The following is a 22687-nucleotide window of genomic DNA, read 5'->3' on the forward strand; positions in this document are numbered from 1 at the left end:
AGTGTTCTCCCCCCCTTGTCCCCCTCTATGCCAGCTAGACAACTCAGCTCTACGTGCACAGAGAAGCGTACACATGCATGGTGACATAAGCCCGGGTTAGTAATGTACACGGCATGGTGTCAGAAACAGAGGGAGATGTGAAATGACACCTCTGGTTCTTTAGTGTACCGTACACTGTACACAAATAGAGGAATGTGCAAAATGACATCTCTAACCTCAGTTTACCCAACACAGAGGAGGGGCTCACACATCAGTGGGTTTTCACAGAACATAATTACAAAATCAAATGCAAATCTTTTAGACTTTCATCTGCTGAATTTATGCTAGACGCTGAATCCATTCTAGACACTGAATCCATTGGGTTGGGTACACTGGGCCACTAGAGGGCATACAACCACAGGCAAAGTCACAGCATTCTCCACCATACAACACCCTTATATAAACCACTTTGCCTGAAGTGTAATATTGTGACATATGTCTCAACAAATTAACCGTTTCTGCTCATTTAGACATGCATTGAAACAGATAATTTGGCAACAAGCATGATACATGTTTACCCTGTGAAACCAATTCCAAGGATCAGTATCCTTCCTTGAGATAGAGGTTGTCTAAATCTTGGGCCCTGTGGCCTGTATTTATAGTGAGTGTATCTGCAGAAGTAGCCAGCCTGTGTGAAGGCTCTCTCTCCAGGCTAAGCTGAGTCATGGATGGCCTCTGGCTCAGAGTCCAGAGATTAAGAGTTAGTCTAATGAACAGTGGAGCAAAATTATATTTCTAAGATTTTTTTATTTATTTTACCTTTATTTAACTAGGCAAGTCAGTTAAGAACAAATTCTTATTTTCACTGACGGCCTCGGAACATCGGTTACTAGACCAACGCTCTAACCACTAGGCTACCCTGCCGCCCAACAGATAGCTGTTGGGATGGTGTAAATAAAACCAGGCTGCATTACACACTGCAATGGATATTCCAACCCTGAGACCGGCTTTGCTCTTGCTGTGTGCTGTCTAACCAATTGCTTTGCTATGTAGGCCTAAGGTGGCAGGCAGTTCAGGAGGAGAGTCAAAGTCCAAAGATATTACATTTTTTTGGACTATCTTACATGAGAACTAGCTGCCTTATGTTCTGTTCAGTTTGAGAAGTAGAGCACAAAGATGAGGAGAACCGAAGGTCAAATTTGATAGCTTGCTACTTACTAATATAAATTGTTTTATTAAAAACAATATTTTTCTTGCCCCTGATGTATTTATCAGCGTATTGACCTCACAATAAACCAGATTCAAGGAATTTACATTGTGGTGCTATAACTTGAAGGAGCAGTAGCGGCAAAATCAATCGGAAAAGGACAACTCATGGTGTTGAAAGTGGGAAAAATCGAGTAAGCATAATTAATTTAAACTGTCTTCATTTTAATTAGACTTTACTAACCACAAGAGGGCTTTGTGTTGGAGACTATTTCTTCCTATTTAAGAAATAAGAGTTAGGCATATCTGTTTGAAAGACGAAATTAGGCTATATGCTGCTTCATCCATAGATTTGTCGGTAAATTCCTCCACCCACCATGCACTCTTTAAATAGCCTACCTCTATGTCAATAAAGGGCTGTTAAGTTAAAACCAAGACTCGAAATTGAAGGGGTATGAGAGGGTATGACATAGGCCAATCTTTTATTAGATAAAATGGCAAAAAAAAGAACAAGCTTATCCCCTGTTTAGTTTAAGATTTTTAAGTAAATAAAAAGTATCCTGTTATATAAAGTGATCTAAAACAGCGCGTTGGTCCGCGAAGCATTATGCTAGAAACAAGCTGTAAAATACCTGGGAAAGACTAGACTCCGATGCATATGAGGATATCATTGTTTTCTTTGACATTGAGGCTTCTATAGCCGGAGAAGAAGAAAACAAGTAATTTGCTTGGGAAGTAATCTAATTCTGTCGCTATCAATGTATTAAGCAATTCACTTGCTGTAAAATAGAAGATGTTTAAACCCAGACAGCTTTTGGGGAAACACTTTCTCTCGTTGGGTTAAGCCACGGAAAAAGAGTAGCCAGCAGTTAAAGCGGCATCGGTAGGACTACTCTGTCTGGGGTGGAAAGGTAGGACTACTCTGTCTGGGGTGGAAAGGTAGGCCCACTCTGTCTGGGGTGGAAAGGTAGGCCCACTCTGTCTGGGGTGGAAAGGTAGGCCTACTCTGCCTGGGGTGGAAAGGTAGGCCTACTCTGCCTGGGGTGGAAAGGTAGGCCTACTCTGCCTGGGGTGGAAAGGTAGGCCTACTCTGCCTGGGGTGGAAAGGTAGGCCTACTCTGCCTGGGGTGGAAAGGTAGGACTACTCTGCCTGGGGTGGAAAGGTAGGACTACTCTGTCTGGGGTGGAAAGGTAGGACTACTCTGTCTGGGGTGGAAAGGGTAGTAGGTAGTACCTATGATAACAATTACAGACCTCTACATGCTTTGTAAGTAGGAAAACCTGCAAAATCGGCAGTGTATCAAATACTTGTTCTCCCCACTCCCCACTTGTAGGCCTACTCTGTCTGGGGTGGAAAGGTAGGCCTAACTTTTGACTTTTCATATTTAACTACTTGCAAACAGGTACAGTTTAGTTGTAAAAAAGACACACTGTGTGCTATCAAAATTAATGCGTTGCCATGTAACGCTTACAGGAGGAAGAACAGTTTCTAAAACTGCATAAGGCTCTGGACCTGTCCAAGTGAAGGTAAACATGTTCTCTGCTTTCCACTTTGTTCTAATTATTATTTGGGGTATAGGGGAGGGTAACTTGTTTTTTTTTTAAGTGTTCAGGGAGGGTTTAGGAAAAATATGTTTTGCTGAAGGGAGGGCCATACATTTTCATTTCAGGGAGGTCCATACATTTTCATTTCAGGGAGGTCCAATTTTCTCCATATAACACTTATTCTAAATAACATTCACTCACTTGGTTATAGTTGTTTCAAAATATGTAGATTTTGTTTTTATATGATTTAGTTTCAGAAAACATGCGTGGGAGGCTAGGAGCCTCTCCTGCCAGTTTACCAACCAACACAGGATTCCAACTAATTACTGCTATTCCTTTTAAAGGATTTTAGAGAGGGACACAGATTGAGAGGGTCCAGCTGTCTCTGTGACACAAGTGCTCCCTCTAAGACCTAGTTTGACAACAAGTCACGTCAAAATGTGGATCACCATGACAATATGTATATGTGACATCAGTAGATTTATAATTGAACACATTTCTGAAGATTTTACACTATTGTGGAGAGATGTACTGCTTGGATTCTTTACATACGATAGAAATCATCTGAAACATTATGTAATTAATTTCATTATTCTTTTTGCCAAATTTCACTTTCACAAATGTAAATTTACAAACAAAAAAACACATTTTCTTACCCTACAAAAATAAATTGAACTGTATTTTAAGACAGTTAAATACTCTACTAACAAAAAAAGCTGTTAGAATTGTAAGTGTGTATATGTCCCTTAAGGTCCTTGTGTAACTGTAATGTGATATTGTACCCCATAGCGCGATTGTCCATTGTATATTATCTATATATACTTGTGTTCCCTCATGTACTTTCTGTATTGATTTATAAAATGTTGTGAGTTCTTCAGAGAAATATTCAGAGTACTATTCAAATCTGGCAGAAGCAGCAGGAATGATAAAAAGCAGTTTCTAACTATTTTCAAGGAAAGTAGCTGTTGGTTGCTCCGTTTTGTCGCTAGAAGTCGCAATAATGACGTCACTTTTACACTTACGCTGTCCCTCAGTCTCTCATGCAATGACAAATTCTCCAAAGTAAAAAATATAATGCTTGAAAGAGAACAAAAAGGAACCGATTAAATAATTAGACAGCACAGAAAAAAAATCTAAGGTAGATAACTTTTTTCTAAAATGTATTTTTTTTTCTCACAACAATATGATTATTTATGCCTTGGAGAGCTGTGGTGCCATTTAACAACTAGTACCGGATTTAATACATTCGCTCCACTCGCTGCAGCAACGTGGAGAGGACAAGAGGCTAGAGGGGAGAGAGGCTAGGGAGGGAGCAGAGAGTGGCGGGGGAAGGGGCGCAAGTGACCGCTGCACACACACGCGGAGCCTCAGAGAGGGAGCAGACTGCAGAGCAGTAAGTAGATCGTTCACAGACTAGCACTCTCTTTTATCTAAATTCTCATTCCCTTCAGGGTGTTTGCAATCACTCTACTCTACATAACTTCATATTCGCCATTGCTGCGGGATATAGGATGGAAATAGACACAGCTAAATGTGACAAACTCCACTATTGGTATTGTGATATGAATTGACATGAGCCTTCATAAGCATTACATAACATTGAGCAAACAGAGGGGTGAATCATGGTTCCACAGTAAATGCTAATCAGCATGAGGAGAACTAAATCACTGACTGTCTTTATTGTATGACTCAGTATTAATGCAAATGTCTTCAGGTAGGGACAGTCACTGACCTACATAACTCAGAGGGAAGACAGACAGACAGAGAGAACTAGACTGGTCACAGAGCAGATGGAGGTGGCAAAACAACAAAACATTTATCCCAATTATCTGCTGTTGGAAGTAAACCTGAGAAATAAAAACTGGCAGTCTGGCACCATTATGGAAAAGTAGAGAAAATCACGCTAGCATTTCAGCAGCATATATTGCTAATCAAATTCCACGTTTCTGATATAGTTGTCTACCGTGTACCAATGGGCCAATCAAAGGTGTTAACACAATGTTCAAACATTGGTACTTGGTGAATTTTAAATGTCTTCAGGTCTGTCCCAAGTAAAGTGGTTCAACAAATACCCTTATCAATATGCGCTTATGCACAGGAAATGTATTGCTATTTCCACACGCCAAAACAATAAATCACAGACAAAGGGAAACTCACCAGATTTTCTTTGGTCTTCCGAGTCGGAAAAGTGAGCAAGGCATGTTGGTATCTTGTGTTTTTATTGTTCTTGTCAAGAGGTTAACTGATAAACACCAGGCTTCTTTACATGATCTCAAAACTGTCATTTGGAAGTTTAACAGATTAACTTCATGCAACAAGTCCTCTTTGTGGGCCTACAAAATAAACAGTACTTTCTGGGAGACCTCTGTCCAAGCCTGCAACGTACATGCAGCCACATGATTCTCCTTGGCTTTGTTAGAGGTTTGTTTTTTTCCACATTAGAGAGATGTTGGGAAAGGTCTTTGAGGTTCTTTTGAAAATGACTCACCTCCACCTATTGTTTTTCAGCTGAATATATTGAAGGAAAGCTGATACCAGGTATAACCTGCGTCATTCGACTTTTCTCTGTTTTAGCATTGATTTAATCCCAATTGGCCATGCAGACCAATCCAAGACTGCTATTGAGCTCTAAATTACATTCAGCGAATAAGTATTACTATAGAAATGTAAAAAACCCTGTATTCCCAAATTGTCTTACAGTATCAGGAAGAATGTTCTGCAGTATCAGGAAGTGGTCCTACTCCCCTCTACTCTAATCTCGTCCTGTGTTCCAGGTAGTGCTGAGTAATGCAGGCCTGGTTTCGACCAGACAGAGAATGGATGCTCCTGAGTGAGTACTCCCACAGGGACTAAGCAGAGAGCCTCTGTCCTGGTGCGGTCACACAGCGAGAGAGAGAGGGGGGTGGAGGTCGGGCTGACATCCAGTGCAACCCTTCAACCTCCAGGACAGCCAGGGAGAGTTGAGCTCCATCTGCTCCTGTCCGTCTGTCGTGTCGGTGCCAGGCTCCACATGCCACTCAGCAGCAGAACAGAGCCTTAGCCTTACTTCGCCTGCGCCACCCTGTCCTGCCAACACTGCAGAACAGTTAGGCAGTGCCTTTACTGTGATAATGGGACTTGGGACGGGGAGTGCTGCAGACCGGCTGGGCAGGACGGTGTCCCATGCTGCTCTCCCTCTCTATCAGTGGCTTGTGTATTACTTTACTCAGTCTGTGGGATCTCAAGTGAAACTGTTCAAGTTCTTATCATAGAGGCGTCATAGAGGCAGGTGTCATGACCATAGGGGGCACAAGGTCATGTGCCCCCTCAGATTTGTCCTGTTTAAAATGATCCAGGTATTTCAGATGTTCAATTAATTACTAAACTTCCTTTTCAAGCTCAGGTTTTATAATTATTTATCAAAATATCTATAAGCTGTATTGCGGAGACGTAAAAATAGTATACACATGTTCATCTGACTCTGGGTAAATATAAAAAGTATCCATTTAACCCTAATTTGGGGCACTACTACTATGACTGACTGACTGTGTAAAATAACACATTTCATTGCACCTATCCGGTGTGAGACAATAAAACATATATTATTCACTGCTCAAACAAGATACACTGTTTACAAATAATAACCAATCATAAAGCATCAAATGTTTAAATATAGCTATTTAAACCAATCCAACGCCAGGCACGCAGCCAATCCCTTTTCATGCAAACATTCCCTCAGAACTGTGAGCTAAGTAATGGCATGAGCAAGCTAACAAGAACAACAATGAAATGCGGTGTAACTGAATCTTTCTTTGACAAAAACACAAATGATGAAAATTATCAACCACAACCAGAAGATGATGATGACACTGTCGGAGATGCTGCTACATCTCCTCAGAAAAAGAAAAAAGCTCTACATGTTCCGAGAGGGGTAGCTTTGCGAATTCAAGTAGCTAAGGAGGGACAAAATTAGCAACACAATGTTCTGTGAGTACTGTCGAAAGTGTGGAGTAATATCAGCAGGAAGACTTATTTTGCCACTGGCCACAGCAACCTAAACCACTTAAGCCAAAAGCACATCAAGTGCATCGGGACAGGGGCTGGAGCAACATCGCTACGTCTACTAGCTAGCTACCAGCAGTATTTGACAGGCAACAGGTGACAGCCCAAACTGGTCAACAGGCAGAGCTAGAGATTACATTTTACACCGTTTACTGCATTACCAAAGAGTAGATGGCTTTTACCAAATTCAGACCCATGTTACTCACCCAGAAAAAAACTTTTATGACAAATCAACTCCACATTTGGAAACGTGATGTCCTGTGCAAACATTATTGCTACTATACGGGAAGAGGGTTAGTGTTATCCCGGTTCCTTAGGACGTCCAAACCCTAAATGCTAGTTGATTTATTAGCTACATTCTAGATCTAAGAAATCGATTAGTCATTGTGAGGAGACTAAACATTTATTTAATTAAGTGTCAGTTCATAGTCAGCTTGTTACTTTTTTACAACATTCATTTTATTACATAGCTTTGTATTGTTTATTAATATCTGTTCGCTAATTACAGTAATGTATAACAGTTTCCAGTTGCACTTTTAAATACAATCAAAGTTATCTTTTAATCACCTATATACATATTATTTTGCACTTTTGAATACAATCAATCTTCTGTTTTGTACGTTACATTTGTCTGTCCAAAACGAATAATCTATGGGTGCGTTCGTAAATTCACTCTGGAGTGCCAGAGAATACTCAGTGTGTGGTCTGGGCATTCCTAAATTCAGAGCTTTGTCAGATGGCTCTCGGAGCGTTTAGAGCGCACTCTGGACGCTCTGACCGAGGAGTAGGGTTGATCCGAGCGTTCTGACAACAACGGCAGTCTAACACCCAAGCTAACTGGCTAAAGTTAGCTAGCTATTTCCAGACATAAATTAGAGAACACCCCACTCTAACCATTTTACTCACCGTAGCAGAGCTGGTTAGGCTGTTTTCATGTTATCCAGAGCGTTGGTGACTAACTGTGCTTCTGTCAACAATTTAATGATGCTTTTTTTGCCAATGTTTACTGACACTGGCCATATTCAACGGGTGTTGAACGTTCCTAAATTAATCAGTTATTCTGTGCTCTGGCACACTCAGACGAGAGTGCTCTGAAATCGGAGTAGATAGCCAGAGTGAATTTATGAACACGCCCTAAATAAATAGGTTTGTTGTTGCACTTTTGAATACAATTATTAAAAGTAGTTTTTATTCTCTCTTTCCCACTCTCTTGTGATGCGTTCTACATAATCAAGGTAACAGCTGATGAAAATTGAGAATGATAGGACAGTCATTTTCAGTAAAAAATAGTATTTTTTTCTGGTGCTCCTTACTTTTTGAAGTTAGGCACAACCGTGCTATCGATGAAAACAGTTCATTTAGAGCCCTGCCTGTATGTATCCTTCACATACAATAAGTTGTCCTTAAGTTGCAGTGTAACTGATACTACATGACGCAGAATCAGAAGAAGAACTCACCATATGCTTCTGGCCCTGGAGAAAGTCTTGTCCACTCTGAAAAGAAAGAGAGGTGAGAGTTAGTCTAGCTGCTGCCTCTTATCCATTTACTGTAATAATGTTTAATACTGTCCTTGTGATCCACAGTTATAGAATAATGTCTAAAACTGGCATTTGTACCAATGCTGCTTCTCACAATCCAGCTTTCTCAATCTATTTTAATCAACCACTGTAATGTGGGGTAACCCAAGAGACAAGAGCACTGGCACCAACATGAATAGTTAATGTTTTTTTGTTTTCTAACAAAGAGAGACAGTGCTATACATAAGGTCTTCTATTGATCTCACAGGGAGTACAGCAGTCTGCTTGGCTACACAATACATTGCTTTTAAGTTTGAGCTGAGAAAAAGGATGGTGTTCAGCACTACTTCAGTTCAGTAAACATGGCCATTTCAGCTCAGTGCCGTAAACACTATAATACAGAAAATGCGTTGGGGAGTAGCAGTTACTCTAAATAACTAAATGGCACTTGTAGCGAGGGGTGCCAGTCCTGCATTTCCTGACACACAAACTCCACTTGTTCCATTACTGAATGCAGGGTGCATCAGTCTTTCAAACAAAGCATGCTCGCATGACCAGGACTTCCTTAAGACCTCCTGAGCTTCATGTGACTTTTTGAAACCAGTGGTGTTCATATTGCTCTAGTCATATGATCAAATGATACACCGTGGATGTGAATTAAATCAACTGCCAGCCTGTGATTCTCAATTTATGTCAGTAGATGGTACAATGGGACTTGGTACACAAACACATTTTTTGATCTGGCCCAGTCTTGCTTTTGGACTCCTACAGTCTATTCTCCAGGACCTCCAGGACTAGCATGACTAAGGGGTTGGTGCTCTGTAGTGATTGTTGGGAACTAGTGAGTGGGATGTTTAAGATGTCTAAACGACCTCCTACAGCTGTCTCCTCTACTGTGGATCTGATCTCACGCTAATGTTTCCCCCCCTACTGGGATGACAGTCCATGATCAGATGTCCAGGGTCACATCCCAAATGGCACCCTATTCCCTATAAAGTATGCTACTTTTCACCAGGGCCCATATGACTGAACAAAATAAGTGCACTATGTAGGGAATAGGGTGCCATTTTGGGACTTTTTTTTGGGACTCCACCCAGACTCCCAGTGGCGTTTCAGGAATCCAGGCCTCTTACTCATCTTTCCATGGATCTCTGTCTATTCTGTCACCAGGAATCGTCTGCATTTTCTATGGACTCACAACCCAACTTACATCCCAGGAATCCCAGTACCATTACTGGAAATAGAGCTGGTATGAACATTCTGATGGTTGACCTCTTTGCATCACAAGATAGGTCTAAAATGCCTTCAAAACGTATTCACACCACTTGACTTTTTCCACATTTTGTTGTGTTACAAAGTGGGATTAAAATGTATGTCAGTTTTCTGTCAAAGATCTATGGAAGAATTTCAAAAACTTTTTTTAAAATTAAATGGTCAAATGAAACACTAATATATTTGATTAGATAATTATTCTACCCCCTGAGTCAATACATGTCAGAATCACCTTTGGAAGCCATTACAGCTTTCTGGGTAAGTCTCTTAAGAACTTTGCCAACCTGGATTGTACAATATTTGCCCATTATTCTTTTTAAATTATTCAAGCTCTGTCAAGTTGGTTGTTGATCATTGCTAGACAGTCATTTTCAAGTCTTGCGATAGATTTTCAAGCCGATTTAACCAGGCCACTCAGAAACATTCAATGTTGTCTTGGTAAGTAACTCCAGTGTATATCTGGCCTTGTGTTTTAGGTTATATTCCTGCTGAAAGATGGAGTTGTCTGATGGAAAGCAGACTGAACCAGGTTTTCATCTAGGACTTTGCCTGGGCTTAGCTCTATTCTTTTTCTTTTTATCCTCAAACTCCCTAGTCCTTACAGATGACAAGCATATCCATAACATGATGCAGCCACCACCATGCTTGACAATTTGAGGAGTGGTACTCAGTAATGTGTTGTATTGGATTTGCCCCAAACATAACACGTTGTATTAAGGACAAAAAGTAAATTTCCTTGCCACATTTTCTTCAGTATTACTTTGTTGCTAACAGGATGCATGTTTTGGAATATTTTTATTCTGTACGGGCATCCTTCTTTTCACTCTGTCCATTAGATTAGTATAGTGGAGTAACTACAATGTTGTTGATCCATCATCAGTTCTCCTATCACAGCCATTTAACTCTGTAACTGGTTTAAAATCCCCATTGGCCTCATGGTGAAATCCCTGAGGGGTTTCCTTCCTCTCTGTCATCTGAGTTAGGAAGGACGCCTGTATCTTTGTATTGACTGGGTGTATTGATACACCATCCAAAATGTAATTAATAACAAATGGATGTTCAATGTCTGCTTTATTTTTTAAATATTGATTTTACATATCTACCAATTGGTGCCCTTCTTTGCGAGGCATTGGAAAACCTCTGGACTGTCATTGAATCTGTGCTTGAAATTCTGCCCCTTCACTTTTACCAAATTTTGTTACGTTACAGCTTTATTCTAAAATGGATTAAAATAAAAAAATCCTCAATCTACACACAATACCCCATAACGACTAAGTATACAGACCCTTAGCTATGAGAGCTCAGGTGCATCCTGTTCCCATTGATCATCCTTGAGATGTTTATACAACTTGATTGGAGTCCACCTATGGTAAATTCCTTTCATTGGATATGATTTGGAAAGTCACACATCTGTCTATATAAAGGTCCCACAATTGACAGAGCAAAAACCAAGCCATGAGGTTGAAAGAATTGTCTGTAGAGCCCCGAGACAGGATTGTATCAAGGCACAGATCTGTGGAAGGGTACCAACACATTTATGCAGCATTGAAGGTCCCCAAGAACACAGTGGCCTCCATCATTATTAAATGGAAGAAGTTTGGAACCACAAAGATTCTTCCTATAGCTGGCAACCCGGCTGAACTGAGAAATCAGGGGAGAAAGGCCTTGGTCAGTGAGGTGACCAAGAACCCGATGGTCACTCTGACAGAGCTCCAGAGTTCCTCTGTGGAGATGGGAGAACCTTCCAGAAGGACAACCATCTCTGCAGCACTCCACCAATCAGGCATTTATGGTAGAGTGGCTCGACGGAAGCCACTCCTCAGTAAATGGCACGACAGCCCGGTTGGAGTTTTCCATAAGGCACCTAAAGACACTCAGACCATGAGAAACAAGATTCTATGGTCTGATGAAACCAAGATTGAACTCTTTGGCCTGAATGTCAAGAGTCACATCTGGAGGAAACCTGGCATCATCCCTACGGTGAAGCATGGTGGTGGCAGCATTATGCTGTAGGGATGTTTTTCAGTGGCAGGGACTGGGAGACAAGTCAGGATCGAGGGAAAGATGAACAGAGCAAAGTACAGAGAGATCTTTGGTGAAAACCTGCTCCAGAGCGCTCAGGACCTCAGACTGGGGTGAAAGTACACCTTCCAACAGTACAACAACCCTAAGCATACAGCCAAGACAACACAGGAGTGGCTTTGGGACAAGTCTCTGAATGTCCTTGAGTTGCCCAGCCAGAGCCCGGACTTGAACCCGATTGAACATCTCTGGAGAGATCTGAAAATAGCTGTGCAGCGACGCTCCCCATCCAACCTGACAGAGCTTGAGAGGATCTGCAGAGAAGAATGGGAGACACTCCTCAAATACAGATGTGCCAAGCTTGTAGCATCATACCCAAGATGACTCAATGCTGTAATTGCTGTCAAAGGTGCTTCAACAAAGTATCGAGTAAAGGGTCTGAATAATTGTGTAAACATTTCAGTTTGTTTTTAATAAATCTGCAAACATTTATACAAATAGGTTTTCACTTTATAATTACGTGGTATTGTGTGCAAATTGACGAGGACATGTTTTTTATTTGATCAATTTTAGAATAAGGCTGTAACATAAATTTTTTGGGAAAAAGTCAAGGTGTCTAAAAACTTTCCAAATGCACTGTACAGCATGTGTTGGGTACAGAGATAGGGTAGTTATTCAAAAATTATGTTACACACCATTATTGCACATGCAACTTATCTGATTTGTTAAGCAACTTTTTACTACTGAAGTCATTTAGGCTTGCCATAACAAAGAGGTTGAATACTTATTGACTCAAGACATTTCAGCTTTTAATTTCTAAAACATAATTCCATTTTGACTTACACACAATCTACAGTTAATCCATTTTAAATGCAGACTGTAACACAACAAATTGTGGAAAAATTCAAGGGTTGTGAATACTTTCTGAAGGCACTGTATATATCACTTGAGCCAGACTTGTTTTTTGTACAAACTGCAAGCAAAAACAAACAAATCAATCAATGTCATGCACACCATTTTCACCTTCAGCCTTGTCTATAGGCTCAATCTTTCAGCAAAACGCAAAGGTTTTTCAAAGATGAATGGAAACAACAGGCATTTTCCACTGGAAATACTGCACTAACTGCAAGTCACTCTAGCTAAATGACTAAAATGCATGTAAATATAGACATGGTTGATTGAAATACTGATGTCACGGAATAGGATACAGTGTTACTTCCACTGTAACAATGTGCGCTGAGAGTCAGGAAGCAACTTCATGGAGTGAGTGATTTAATCAATAAACGAAACATAACACGAACAACGCACAGACATGAAACAGAAACAATAATAAAGAAACCAAAGAGAGTTACATATAGGGCAGGTAATCAAGGAGGTGATGGAGTCCAGGTGAGTGTCATTATGTGCGTAACCATGGTGACAGGTGTGCACCATAATGAGCCTGGTGACCTAGAGGCCCGGAGAGGGAGCACACGCAATATCCACAGCCTTATTTAATCATGTACTGATATTTTGTTCCGTTTGAGGAAAGACCCATGTGGTCACTTTACAGAACTAATAAAATCCTTAAAGCAACTACCTCTTTCTCAGAATATACTGCCTCGCCTCCCGCGTGGCGCAGCGGTCTAAGCCTGGGTTCAATCCCAGGCTGTGTCACAGCTGGCCGCGAGACCCATGAGGCGGCGCACAATTGGCCCAGCATCTTCCGGGTTAGGGGAGGGTTTGGCCGGCCTGGATGTCCTTGTCCCATCGTGCTCTAGCGACTTCTTGTGGCGGCCCAGGCCTATGCAAGCTGACTTCGGTCGCCAGTTGTACAGTGTTTCCTCCATCACATTGGTGCAACAGAGTCGTGTTTTGGAGGACGCATGGCTCTCGACCTTCGCCTCTCCCGAGTCCGTACGGGAGTTGCAGCGATGAGACAACACCGTAACTACTAATTGGATATCAAGAAATTGGTACAAAAATAAAAGAAAAAAAGAAAATACAGCCTCACTGAGGGGAAAGGGACAATAATCCACAGGGGTAAGATGATTGGTAAAGGTACTTTCACTAATCACTGTCCTTCTCATTCTTAAAGGAGGACTATTGTCATGTTGTGACAATAGTCCTGAGGGTGCTGTATGCCTGACGTGTGTTGTAGTTATAACATTGTCTACCATACAAAAAATACATACATTTCCTTTGGTAGAATACATGATTTTAAACTGCTTGGTAGGAGTAAGCATTAACTGCATTGGGATATTATGTTAAGAATTGTAGTGCAGGCTTCATGAGCATCACAAGCATAATATTTTCTATTCTTTAAAAATTGTGGGTCCCACCCATTCTCAGGTTGCCTGGAATTCCCATAAAATGAAATCAAGCCAGGGTGCGGCTAGATTCTTGGTCAATGCAGGCTCCAACCTAAAATACCTGCTGGGAATATGTTCTGTCCTGTTCTATTTTCCATCAGAAAGGGGGTTGCTCAGCTTAACAATGTGAGGAGACGAACATGGGTTGCAAGCTAGTGTAAACACAAGCTTTGGTTCACTTCAAAACAAGACTCTGACCTCTCTCTAAACACTAAGCTACACACTGTCAAACATGTCGCTAGGCCTACACTAAATATTTGTTAGGCAACATTTGACAAACTGAAGAAGACATGTTGACAGATAAGGACATGAAGCTGCTCATTTTCATTCTTGTTATTGAAGTGTGAGGTGTATGTAGGGGGTGTGAGTGTTTGTGTACATAGCGTGTACTTATGTAGTGTAAGGTGTAGCCTACTTTACTTGACAGGATAATTGCCCTAGTTTTATTAACTGGGTTGAGGGTGAGGCCAACAAAGAAAATGAGAAACTACTCTGGAGAAGAAACTGTAAACATTTGTTTACTATCATAAATGAAAATACTCGTATTAATATATAATAACATTATAGCTGACATAAGGCTATCATTATGTTGGAGGTATAATGTTATCAACTGAAAAAGTGTCACTGCTACCAGCACAGAGTGGAATTCCACTAGCAACACAAAGCTAGCCTTACCTTGGGCTGGGTTTCAAATAGAAAAGTGCTGACACTAAATCACATGTGTCAAACGCATTCCACTGAGGGCCAAGTGTCTGCGGGTGTTTGCTCCTCCCTTGTACTTGATTGATGAATTAAGGTCACTGATTAGTAAGTAACTCCACTCACCTGGTTGTCTAGGTCTTAACTGACACTAGGCCGTCCATGGAATGAGTTTGACACCCATGCACTAAATGGTGATACGTAGCCTTCACCTTTATCAGCAGGACAACAGTACTTTCTGTTTGTCTCTCTGACTCCGAGCAGGATGGAGTGTTTTTGGCAAGGCAGCATATGCATTATAATACGAGTCTGAGTCATACTGTATTTTCACATTCTCAGCCTGTTTGCCTGGCCATGTCCAACCTAACACGCTTTGCACCACATGGCCCCCAAGCAAAGATGTACTGTGGCTTTAGTTAAGTCTCTTGTTAAAGTAAGAAGTCATGGTACTGTGGCTTTAGTTAAGTCTCTTGTTAAAGTAAGAAGTCATGGTTGAGTAGAGCTCAGGTAAATACACACATGGACTGCAGATCTGCAGGTGGTGTGAAACAGCTAAGAGGGTGAAAAATACACCTGATCCAAGCAAGAATACTGTTTCTTCATGCCTCTCCTCCACAGTTCGGTATCTTAACCCAATGAGTCCCACCATCATGCTGGCGTGATTTAGGACTTCTAAACAAACAGTCTAAAACATAGGTTATTTGAGCTACAGACTTCTGGGTTGTACCATTAGATTTGTATATTTCTAGCATCTGTTGGTACCAACCAGTGGTACAGTTCAAGTCAGAAGTTTACATGCACCTTAGCCAAATACATTTAAACTCAGTTTTTCACAATTCCTGACAAATAATCCTAGTAAAAATTCCCTGTCTTGTGTCAGTTAGGAACATCACTTTATTTTAAGAATGTGAAATGTCAGAAAAATAGAGAGAATTATTTATTTCAGCTTTTATTTCTTTCATCACATTTCCAGTGGAACATAAGTTTACATACACTCAATTAGTATTTGGTAGCATTGCCTTTAAAATTGTTTAACCTGGGTCAAACATTTCAGGTAGCCTTCCACAAGCTTCCCACAATAAGTTGGGTGAATTTTGGCCCATTCCTCCTGAGAGCTAGTGTAACTGAGTCAGGTTTGTAGGCCTCCTTGCTCGCACACACTTTTTCAGTTCTGCCCACAACTTTTCTATAGGGTTGAGGGCTTTGTGATGGCCACTCCAATACCTTGACTTTGCTGTCCTTAAGCCATTTTGCCACAACTTTGGAAGTATGCTTGGGGTCATTGTCCAGTTGGAAGACCCATTTGCGACCAAGCTTTAACTTCCTGACTGATGTCTTGAGGTGTTGCTTCAATATATCCAAATAATTTTCCTGCCTCATGATGTCATCTATTTTCTGAAGTGCACCAGTCCCTCCTGCAGCAATTTTCCTTCTGAGGATTTGGCGGATTTCTTTTAGATTTTCCCATGATGTCAAGCAAAGAGGCACTGAGTTTGAAGGTAGGCCTTGAAATACATCCACAGGTACACCTCCAATTGACTCAAATTATGTAAATTAACCTATCAGAAGTCTCTAAAGCCATGACATCACTCTCTGGAATTTTCCAAGCAGTTTAAAGGCAACTTAGTGTATGTAAACTTCTGACCCAATGGAATTGTGATACAGTGAATTATAAGTTAAATAATATGTCTGTAAACAATTGTTGGAAAAATGACTTGTCATTCACAAAGTAGATGTCCTAACTGACTTGCCAAAACTATAGTTTGTTAACAAGAAATTTGTGGAGTGGTTAAAAAACAAGTTTTAATAACTCCAACCTAAGTGTATGTAAACTTCTGACTTCAACTGTATGTGTGATTAGTGGGGGCTTAGCAAGAGCGGTGTTTGTGAGACAAGGGCGGATCCCGAAGGGGCCCGGGGAAGGTTTTTTTTTTTACAAAAACATCTGTAGAGTCAGAATGAGAATGGTTTGAGCTACAAACTACTAAAATCTATGAAAAGCTGAGACTCCGACGAACATGCACGTGTAACATGTTTTGCTCTATGATGCTCACAAACTACACAAGAGTCATTAAAAGGTAAGGAGTTCTTCTACATAGAAGATCACAGTATTATAGTGCCTATAATACTGTAATAAGCTCACATAGTTGCTGTCACAAACTCCACACAGTTGTCACTGACTGGTTGGATATTACTTTTCCACTGAGAACCATTTTTGTACTTACAGCATTCATATAAATACATTTTTTATCAGGTTTTTGCATTGGCAGACCTCATGTCAATAAAATCATGAATGCAACTGTTGATGTCAAATTGTCTTGTGTTCTACTTGTAGCCCTGTTTGTCCTGAAAAGAAAATAGTTCAACATTTCATTGTGAGGGTAAATATTAAGGCTGGACAAGCAGATAAATGAAAGTCAGATAAATGAAAAGCAGATTTTTGCTGGGGTCTTGGGACTGATAGTGAAAGAACAGCCCTTAGCCGTGGTACAGTATATTGGTCAAATACCACACCCACTTAGGCCTTATTGCTTAAAAATAAGATAGTCGTTTCCATGGAAACAGTGAGGAAAAGACAGCTTGAGGCTAGTCTCACAGAGAGACACTGGCCCAAACCTTGAATGGCGTAGCATCCAAGAAGTTGTCAGTGTTAAAGTTTAGCTCTTTACATGTCCCTCAGATTTCAACTGACCATTTCTCACCTTGTCTTATATTTGTGAGATGATTCACTGTCCCATAGAGAAACACAGGAGGAGCACAGCAGGACCCTCACATTGCTTCCACCGTGACATGGAATGTCACTTCAGGCAACAGCGTAATACACACAATTCCACTTGGCAAAAAAAACTGCTTTGCATATCTCTGTCAATTTTTAAAAAATGCAAGAATATAAATGTCATTTTCTAAAATAACTTATGCCAACACTTATTATAAAGTCAATTTAAGCAATTGAGTCATCACCGGGCAAGATTGCAAAGGAGGTCGTGAGGGGATTGTAAGAGAATTCAGCTGAAAGCTCAAACAACGGTCTTCTTCTAGCTCCTGTGTATTGGTTACCGAATAGGAACACTACCAGGTCTTCTTCCATCTATTTTTCATTTGATGATCATTTGAAATGCAGAATAACATTGGAATAATGCAGTAGTGGTGCATGGGAAAATCACTGGGGAAGCTAATCCAGAAAAAAAGCCATATTACAACCTGTGTTGTGAGAACTGCGTTGTTTGCTCTATAACCTGCTAGTGATATATAGGCCTAAGGCCGAGACAATAAGAAGACACAGTGGCAGAATAAATTCAACCACACATTTATTTTAGTACAAAATCGGAGAGCAACATCTTGAAGTGAAGTCCACAAAACAGATTGCTTGTAACAAACAGTTACATGACCTACAGCATGGTCAAGCAAGGTAATGTTTCCGACATTTTTGGACCACTAAAACAACTATTGATTTTGAACAACAGAGAGTTACCGCAAGTCGCAGAGAAAACAGGAGCTGCCTCCACTATTCCAGCACCATTTGAACTTCAACATCATCTCACCTTTGCTTAGTCTAATACAGCGACAACTAAAAGATACCAAAGACGATTTAGTTCAATTAACGTGTTGAACGTCCATCCTCTCAGTCCAGGGGCATAATGTATCAATTAATGGTTGGATCATAATCACCTTCATAACCATTGTCCAGTACAGACAATTATGTACATGTCCAAATCCCTAACTCTGCATTTGAATAAAGTGGAATAAAGCTGATTCTATCATCCACACTTACACTATTCAACTGACTAGAATGACTGTGATGGAAATAGAAACTTCTCATAAAAATTGATTGGAAAGAGAAAAAAAACACAAGCCTCTGGACAAATGGATGCCACACCATCCTCCCATTCAATGTCTGACAAACAAATATTGGCCAACAACAATAGTGAATAAGCCCAGGTCCAAGGCCAGCAGGCTGACTGTACTGTATAATGTGGGCAGCTGAATGAGCCCATTGACGGAGTAAATGAGAGTGAAGTGGCTGAATGTGCACATTGATGCTCCAATACAGTGGAGTACAGTGTAGCTGGGACTATGAACACACAATGGTACCAGAGCAGAGCATGGCGATGCTGATAGGCTATGCTGTCGCTAGCCCTGCCATAACAGATCAGACCAGTCACCTCTGAGACAGACAGAGAAACACATGCTCTGTTCATCTTTCCCTCCATCCTGACAAGTCTCCCAGTCCCTGCCGCTGAAAAACATCCCCACAGCATGATGCTGCCACCACCATGCTTCACCGTAGGGACAGTGCCAGGTTTCCTCCAGACCTGACACTTGGCATTCAGGCCAAAGAGTTCAGTCTTGGTTTCATCAGACCAGGTCAACTCCAAGCAGGCTGTCATGTGGCTTTTTACTGAGGAGTGGCTTCCGTCTGGCCACTCTACCATAATGACCTGATTGGTGGAGTGCTGCAGAGATGGTTGCCCTTCTGGAAGGTTCACCAATGACAGCCTAGGAACAGTGGGTTAACTGCCTGTTCAGGGGCAGAACGACAGATTTGTACCCTGTCAGCTCGGGGGTTTGAACTCGCAACTTTCCGGTTACTAGTCACACGCTCTAACCACTAGGCTACCCTGCTGCCCCAGGATAGAAGGGATCTCCAGAGTTAGCCACCCCTGAGACCGGGTCTGGTATCTCGTATGTCTGTAAATTATCAATGAAGTAAGGTACGGCGGAAGTTTATGCTGTATAGGGCTTTTACAGTATAACCAAAAAGAGTGCAATGCATCGATCTACGAGACTTCAAAGAGGGCCAGCCTATTTTCTAATACAGAATTCAGTGATGTCTACTGAACCTATCGCCCATATTAAAGCATAGTGTGCTATGATGAACTGCATCCAATGGCTTCAATACAGTGGCAGCTGCATTCATATAGACAATATCGCCATAGTCTATAACCGGTATGATTTGGCATGACCTATTCCTATGACATAATCCCCTTTATAAATAATAATTTCTTAACTAACTCATCAACATTCTTTCTGAAAGATAGATTTTCGTTAATCCAGATGCCCAGATATTTATAAAAGGGGGACACGATCAATGAGGGCACCATCTAATGTACGCTATACATCTCGTAGCTAGGAAGGGTCTAAGCTGACAGTTGATTAATGATTCAAAAGATTTTGGCAAGGCAAGACAATTTCGAGAGGGAGCACACGGGCCGCCTTCCAAACCCCGGGGAGAGCACCTGAGATAATCGCCAGGTTAAAAATATGTGTCACTGACTCCACAATCAGGGGAGTAGAAAGCTGTAGCAAGATAGAATCAAGCAAATCAGCCCCAGTGGATTTTTTTCTTTTTTTTTTTTACATCAATCTTAAGCAAGGTATCTAGCCCTAAGGGTAGCCTACTGTATGCACATCCTAGTTCAACCTATGCTTCCCCCTTTTTCTCCAAAGCAGGGTAGCTTTCCGTTGTGAATAAATATGTGAATATGAATGTCAGTGTGAATATGAATACTGTTCACAGTGTTTGAATACAGCCCTCTTGTATGGCCTATATATCCTGTTTGTTTTGCCCCTGCCCTGAGAGAGCCACTTGAACAGTCTCTAAAACTCAAGAGGCCTTGCCTTCCTGTGTAATCATTGGCTGATCTTTTGTCATGCAAACTTGACCATCAGGACAAAGAAAAGACGCCCACTCCATGTTGTTTTTGTATTCTGTAGAGACTAGAGAATTTAATCATTTAAAACTAAAACCCACAACGTTGGATACAACCCTCTCATAAGGAAGAGACAGGGTGTTCTTGTACTGTAGATGAGTATTGCTCCTAAACAACATTAAATTGTAAGGCATCTGTTCATCAACTGACTGGAAATATCATTGGAGGAAGCTGCTCTACTCAAATCAGCTGACTGCTTAGAATATCATTTGCTGTTGGTCTGATCCACATTCACAACAATGACCCTTTCCACTTGTTTGTTCTTGAACAGAGTCTACACCAGGGATCATCATGTACATACATCCACAGGCAGTGTTTTTATTGTGCGGATGATCGGGGGTGCATAACATAATTACAAATCATTTGTAGACTGCAAATTGACTGCAAGAAGCCCAAACGGATATAATATTTGACTAAAGCATATTATAAACTGGGTGGTTCGAGCCCTGATTGGCTGACAGCCGTGGTATATCAGACCGTATACCAGGAGTATGAAAAAACATGTATTTTTACTGCTCTAATTACGTTGGTAACCAGTTTATAATAGCAATAAAGCACCTCAGGGTTTGTGGTATATGGCCAATATAACATGGCTAAGGGCTGTGTCCACGATGTGTAGTGCTTAAGAACAGCCCTTAGCTGCGGTATATAAAACGGCCATATACTACACCCCCCCGTGTCTCTTTATTATGTGTGGGAATACTTGCTGCTGGCTTTCTGGTGTTTTTACAGTCTTTTATATCCAACAAGGAAAATTCACAAGACCACCAGTTGGAGAAACCTGGTCTACACACACTAATCATTGTCTTTTCTTCCCACAGTGCTTTACATTGCACTGTAGACAAGCGAACAGGAGAGTAAAAATCCTCAGTGAGTGCATGCAGCCTCTGTCTGTGGTTCTGTGATCTTGGGCCATGGGGAAGATGACGCACTGGGCACACACTGGTTCAATCAATGTTATTTCCACGTAATTTAAATGGTGTTTCCATGTCCTCTTCTGTTAATTTCAATGAAATTATGTTGAACCAACGTGGAATAGATTATGAACTGACGTCTGTGCCCAGTGGGGAGAGAGTGTCCTGATCTGGGACAAAGACATAGTTCACCGTTTATTTCATGAGTCCCATTAAGACTGTGGAAGGGCCATTCAAGATGTTTGCTTGAGGTTGAGACCATGGAGGAGACAACAACATGGAGGAGAGTACAGAGAGACAACAAATGTAACTGTCTCTCATTTAGGATATGACTGACGCTCACCATGGCTCACCATGTATTGGGCTGGCTTGATCGGGGGAAACCAAACCATAACCCGTGTCTAGTCAACACAAAATCCCCTGCATGGAGAAAACAGGCCTAAAGAAACCTCTTAAAAAAGAGGAACTGAGAAGGACTGACTAATGCAACACTATAGAATATACATATAATATATCTCAAATAGTAAGAAGGACAGCAGAAGACCGATCAACGTTTATGGGTTTTTACTAAGAACTTCAGATCAGCATTACATTCACACGCCTGGTAAGATCATCTCAGAACAGCCTCAACTGTGACCCCCAAAACAACACCCCCATTAACCTCTTGCAGCTAGGCAGAAAGGAACTCAACACATAGCGGTATTGTAATGTATTGTCACGACCTCTCCTTGCTCAGGCGGCGTTCGGTGGTCGACGTCACCGGCCTTCTAGCCATTTTCCTTTTGTTATGTCTTTGTTTTACACACCTGGTTTCAATTTCCCAATTACATGTTCATTATTTAAACCTCTGTTTTCCCCATGGTTTTTGTTCGTTGTGAAGTGGTCAGTATTTCTGTGAGCTGGTGTGTTTCCCAGTGTGGGATATATTGTTGGTTTAATTTCTAGTAAAGTTACGTTTTTACTCAGTTCTGTGTCCTGCGCCTCACTTCGTCCGACCCTGTCACACCCTGACCTTAGAGAGCTTTTTATGTCTCCATTTTGGTTTGGTCAGGGTGTGATTTGGGTGGGCATTCTATGTTCATTTTTTTCTATGTTTTGTATTTCTTTGTTTTGGCCGGGTATGGTTCTCAATCAGGGACAGCTGTCTGTCGTTGTCTCTGATTGGGAACCATACTTAGGTAGCCTTTTCCCACCTGTGTTTCGTGGGTAGTTGTTTTCTGTTTAGTGTTCTGCACCTGACATGACTGTTTCGTTTCTCACTTTGTTATTTTTGTTCTAGTATTCAGTTTTCAATAAAATCATAAACACTTACCACGCTGCGCTTTGGTCCAATCCTTCTTCATCAGACGACCGTTACAGAGCCGCTACACACTGACACTTGACATGTATACTGTGTCATGTACAGCTGAAGTTTACATACACCTTAGTCA

General features: G+C 41.2%; 1 protein-coding gene across 19 annotated transcripts in view; it reads right to left on the reverse strand.

The window, feature by feature from the left end:
- The window catches only part of LOC118359873 (rap1 GTPase-activating protein 1-like), a 129368-nt gene that overhangs the window by 61956 nt on the left and 44725 nt on the right, over positions 1 to 22687 (reverse strand). For 4 of the 19 annotated variants that reach the window (XM_052482248.1, XM_052482249.1, XM_052482240.1 and 1 more), the window contains exon 2: positions 8229 to 8264. Coding sequence is in view for 11 of the 19 variants with exons in the window: in XM_052482240.1 (XP_052338200.1) it covers positions 8229 to 8264 (36 nt within the window). In the remaining 8 variants the exon portion in view is untranslated. Of the gene's footprint in view, positions 1 to 4887; positions 5113 to 6977; positions 7597 to 7677; positions 7894 to 8228; positions 8265 to 22687 lie in introns of those variants that run through there. The other 15 variants (XM_052482251.1, XM_052482253.1, XM_052482250.1 and 12 more) reach the window with 12 other exon arrangements.

This window comes from Oncorhynchus keta, chromosome 27, assembly GCF_023373465.1.
Source record: "Oncorhynchus keta strain PuntledgeMale-10-30-2019 chromosome 27, Oket_V2, whole genome shotgun sequence".
Taxonomy (NCBI): Eukaryota; Metazoa; Chordata; class Actinopteri; order Salmoniformes; family Salmonidae; genus Oncorhynchus; species Oncorhynchus keta.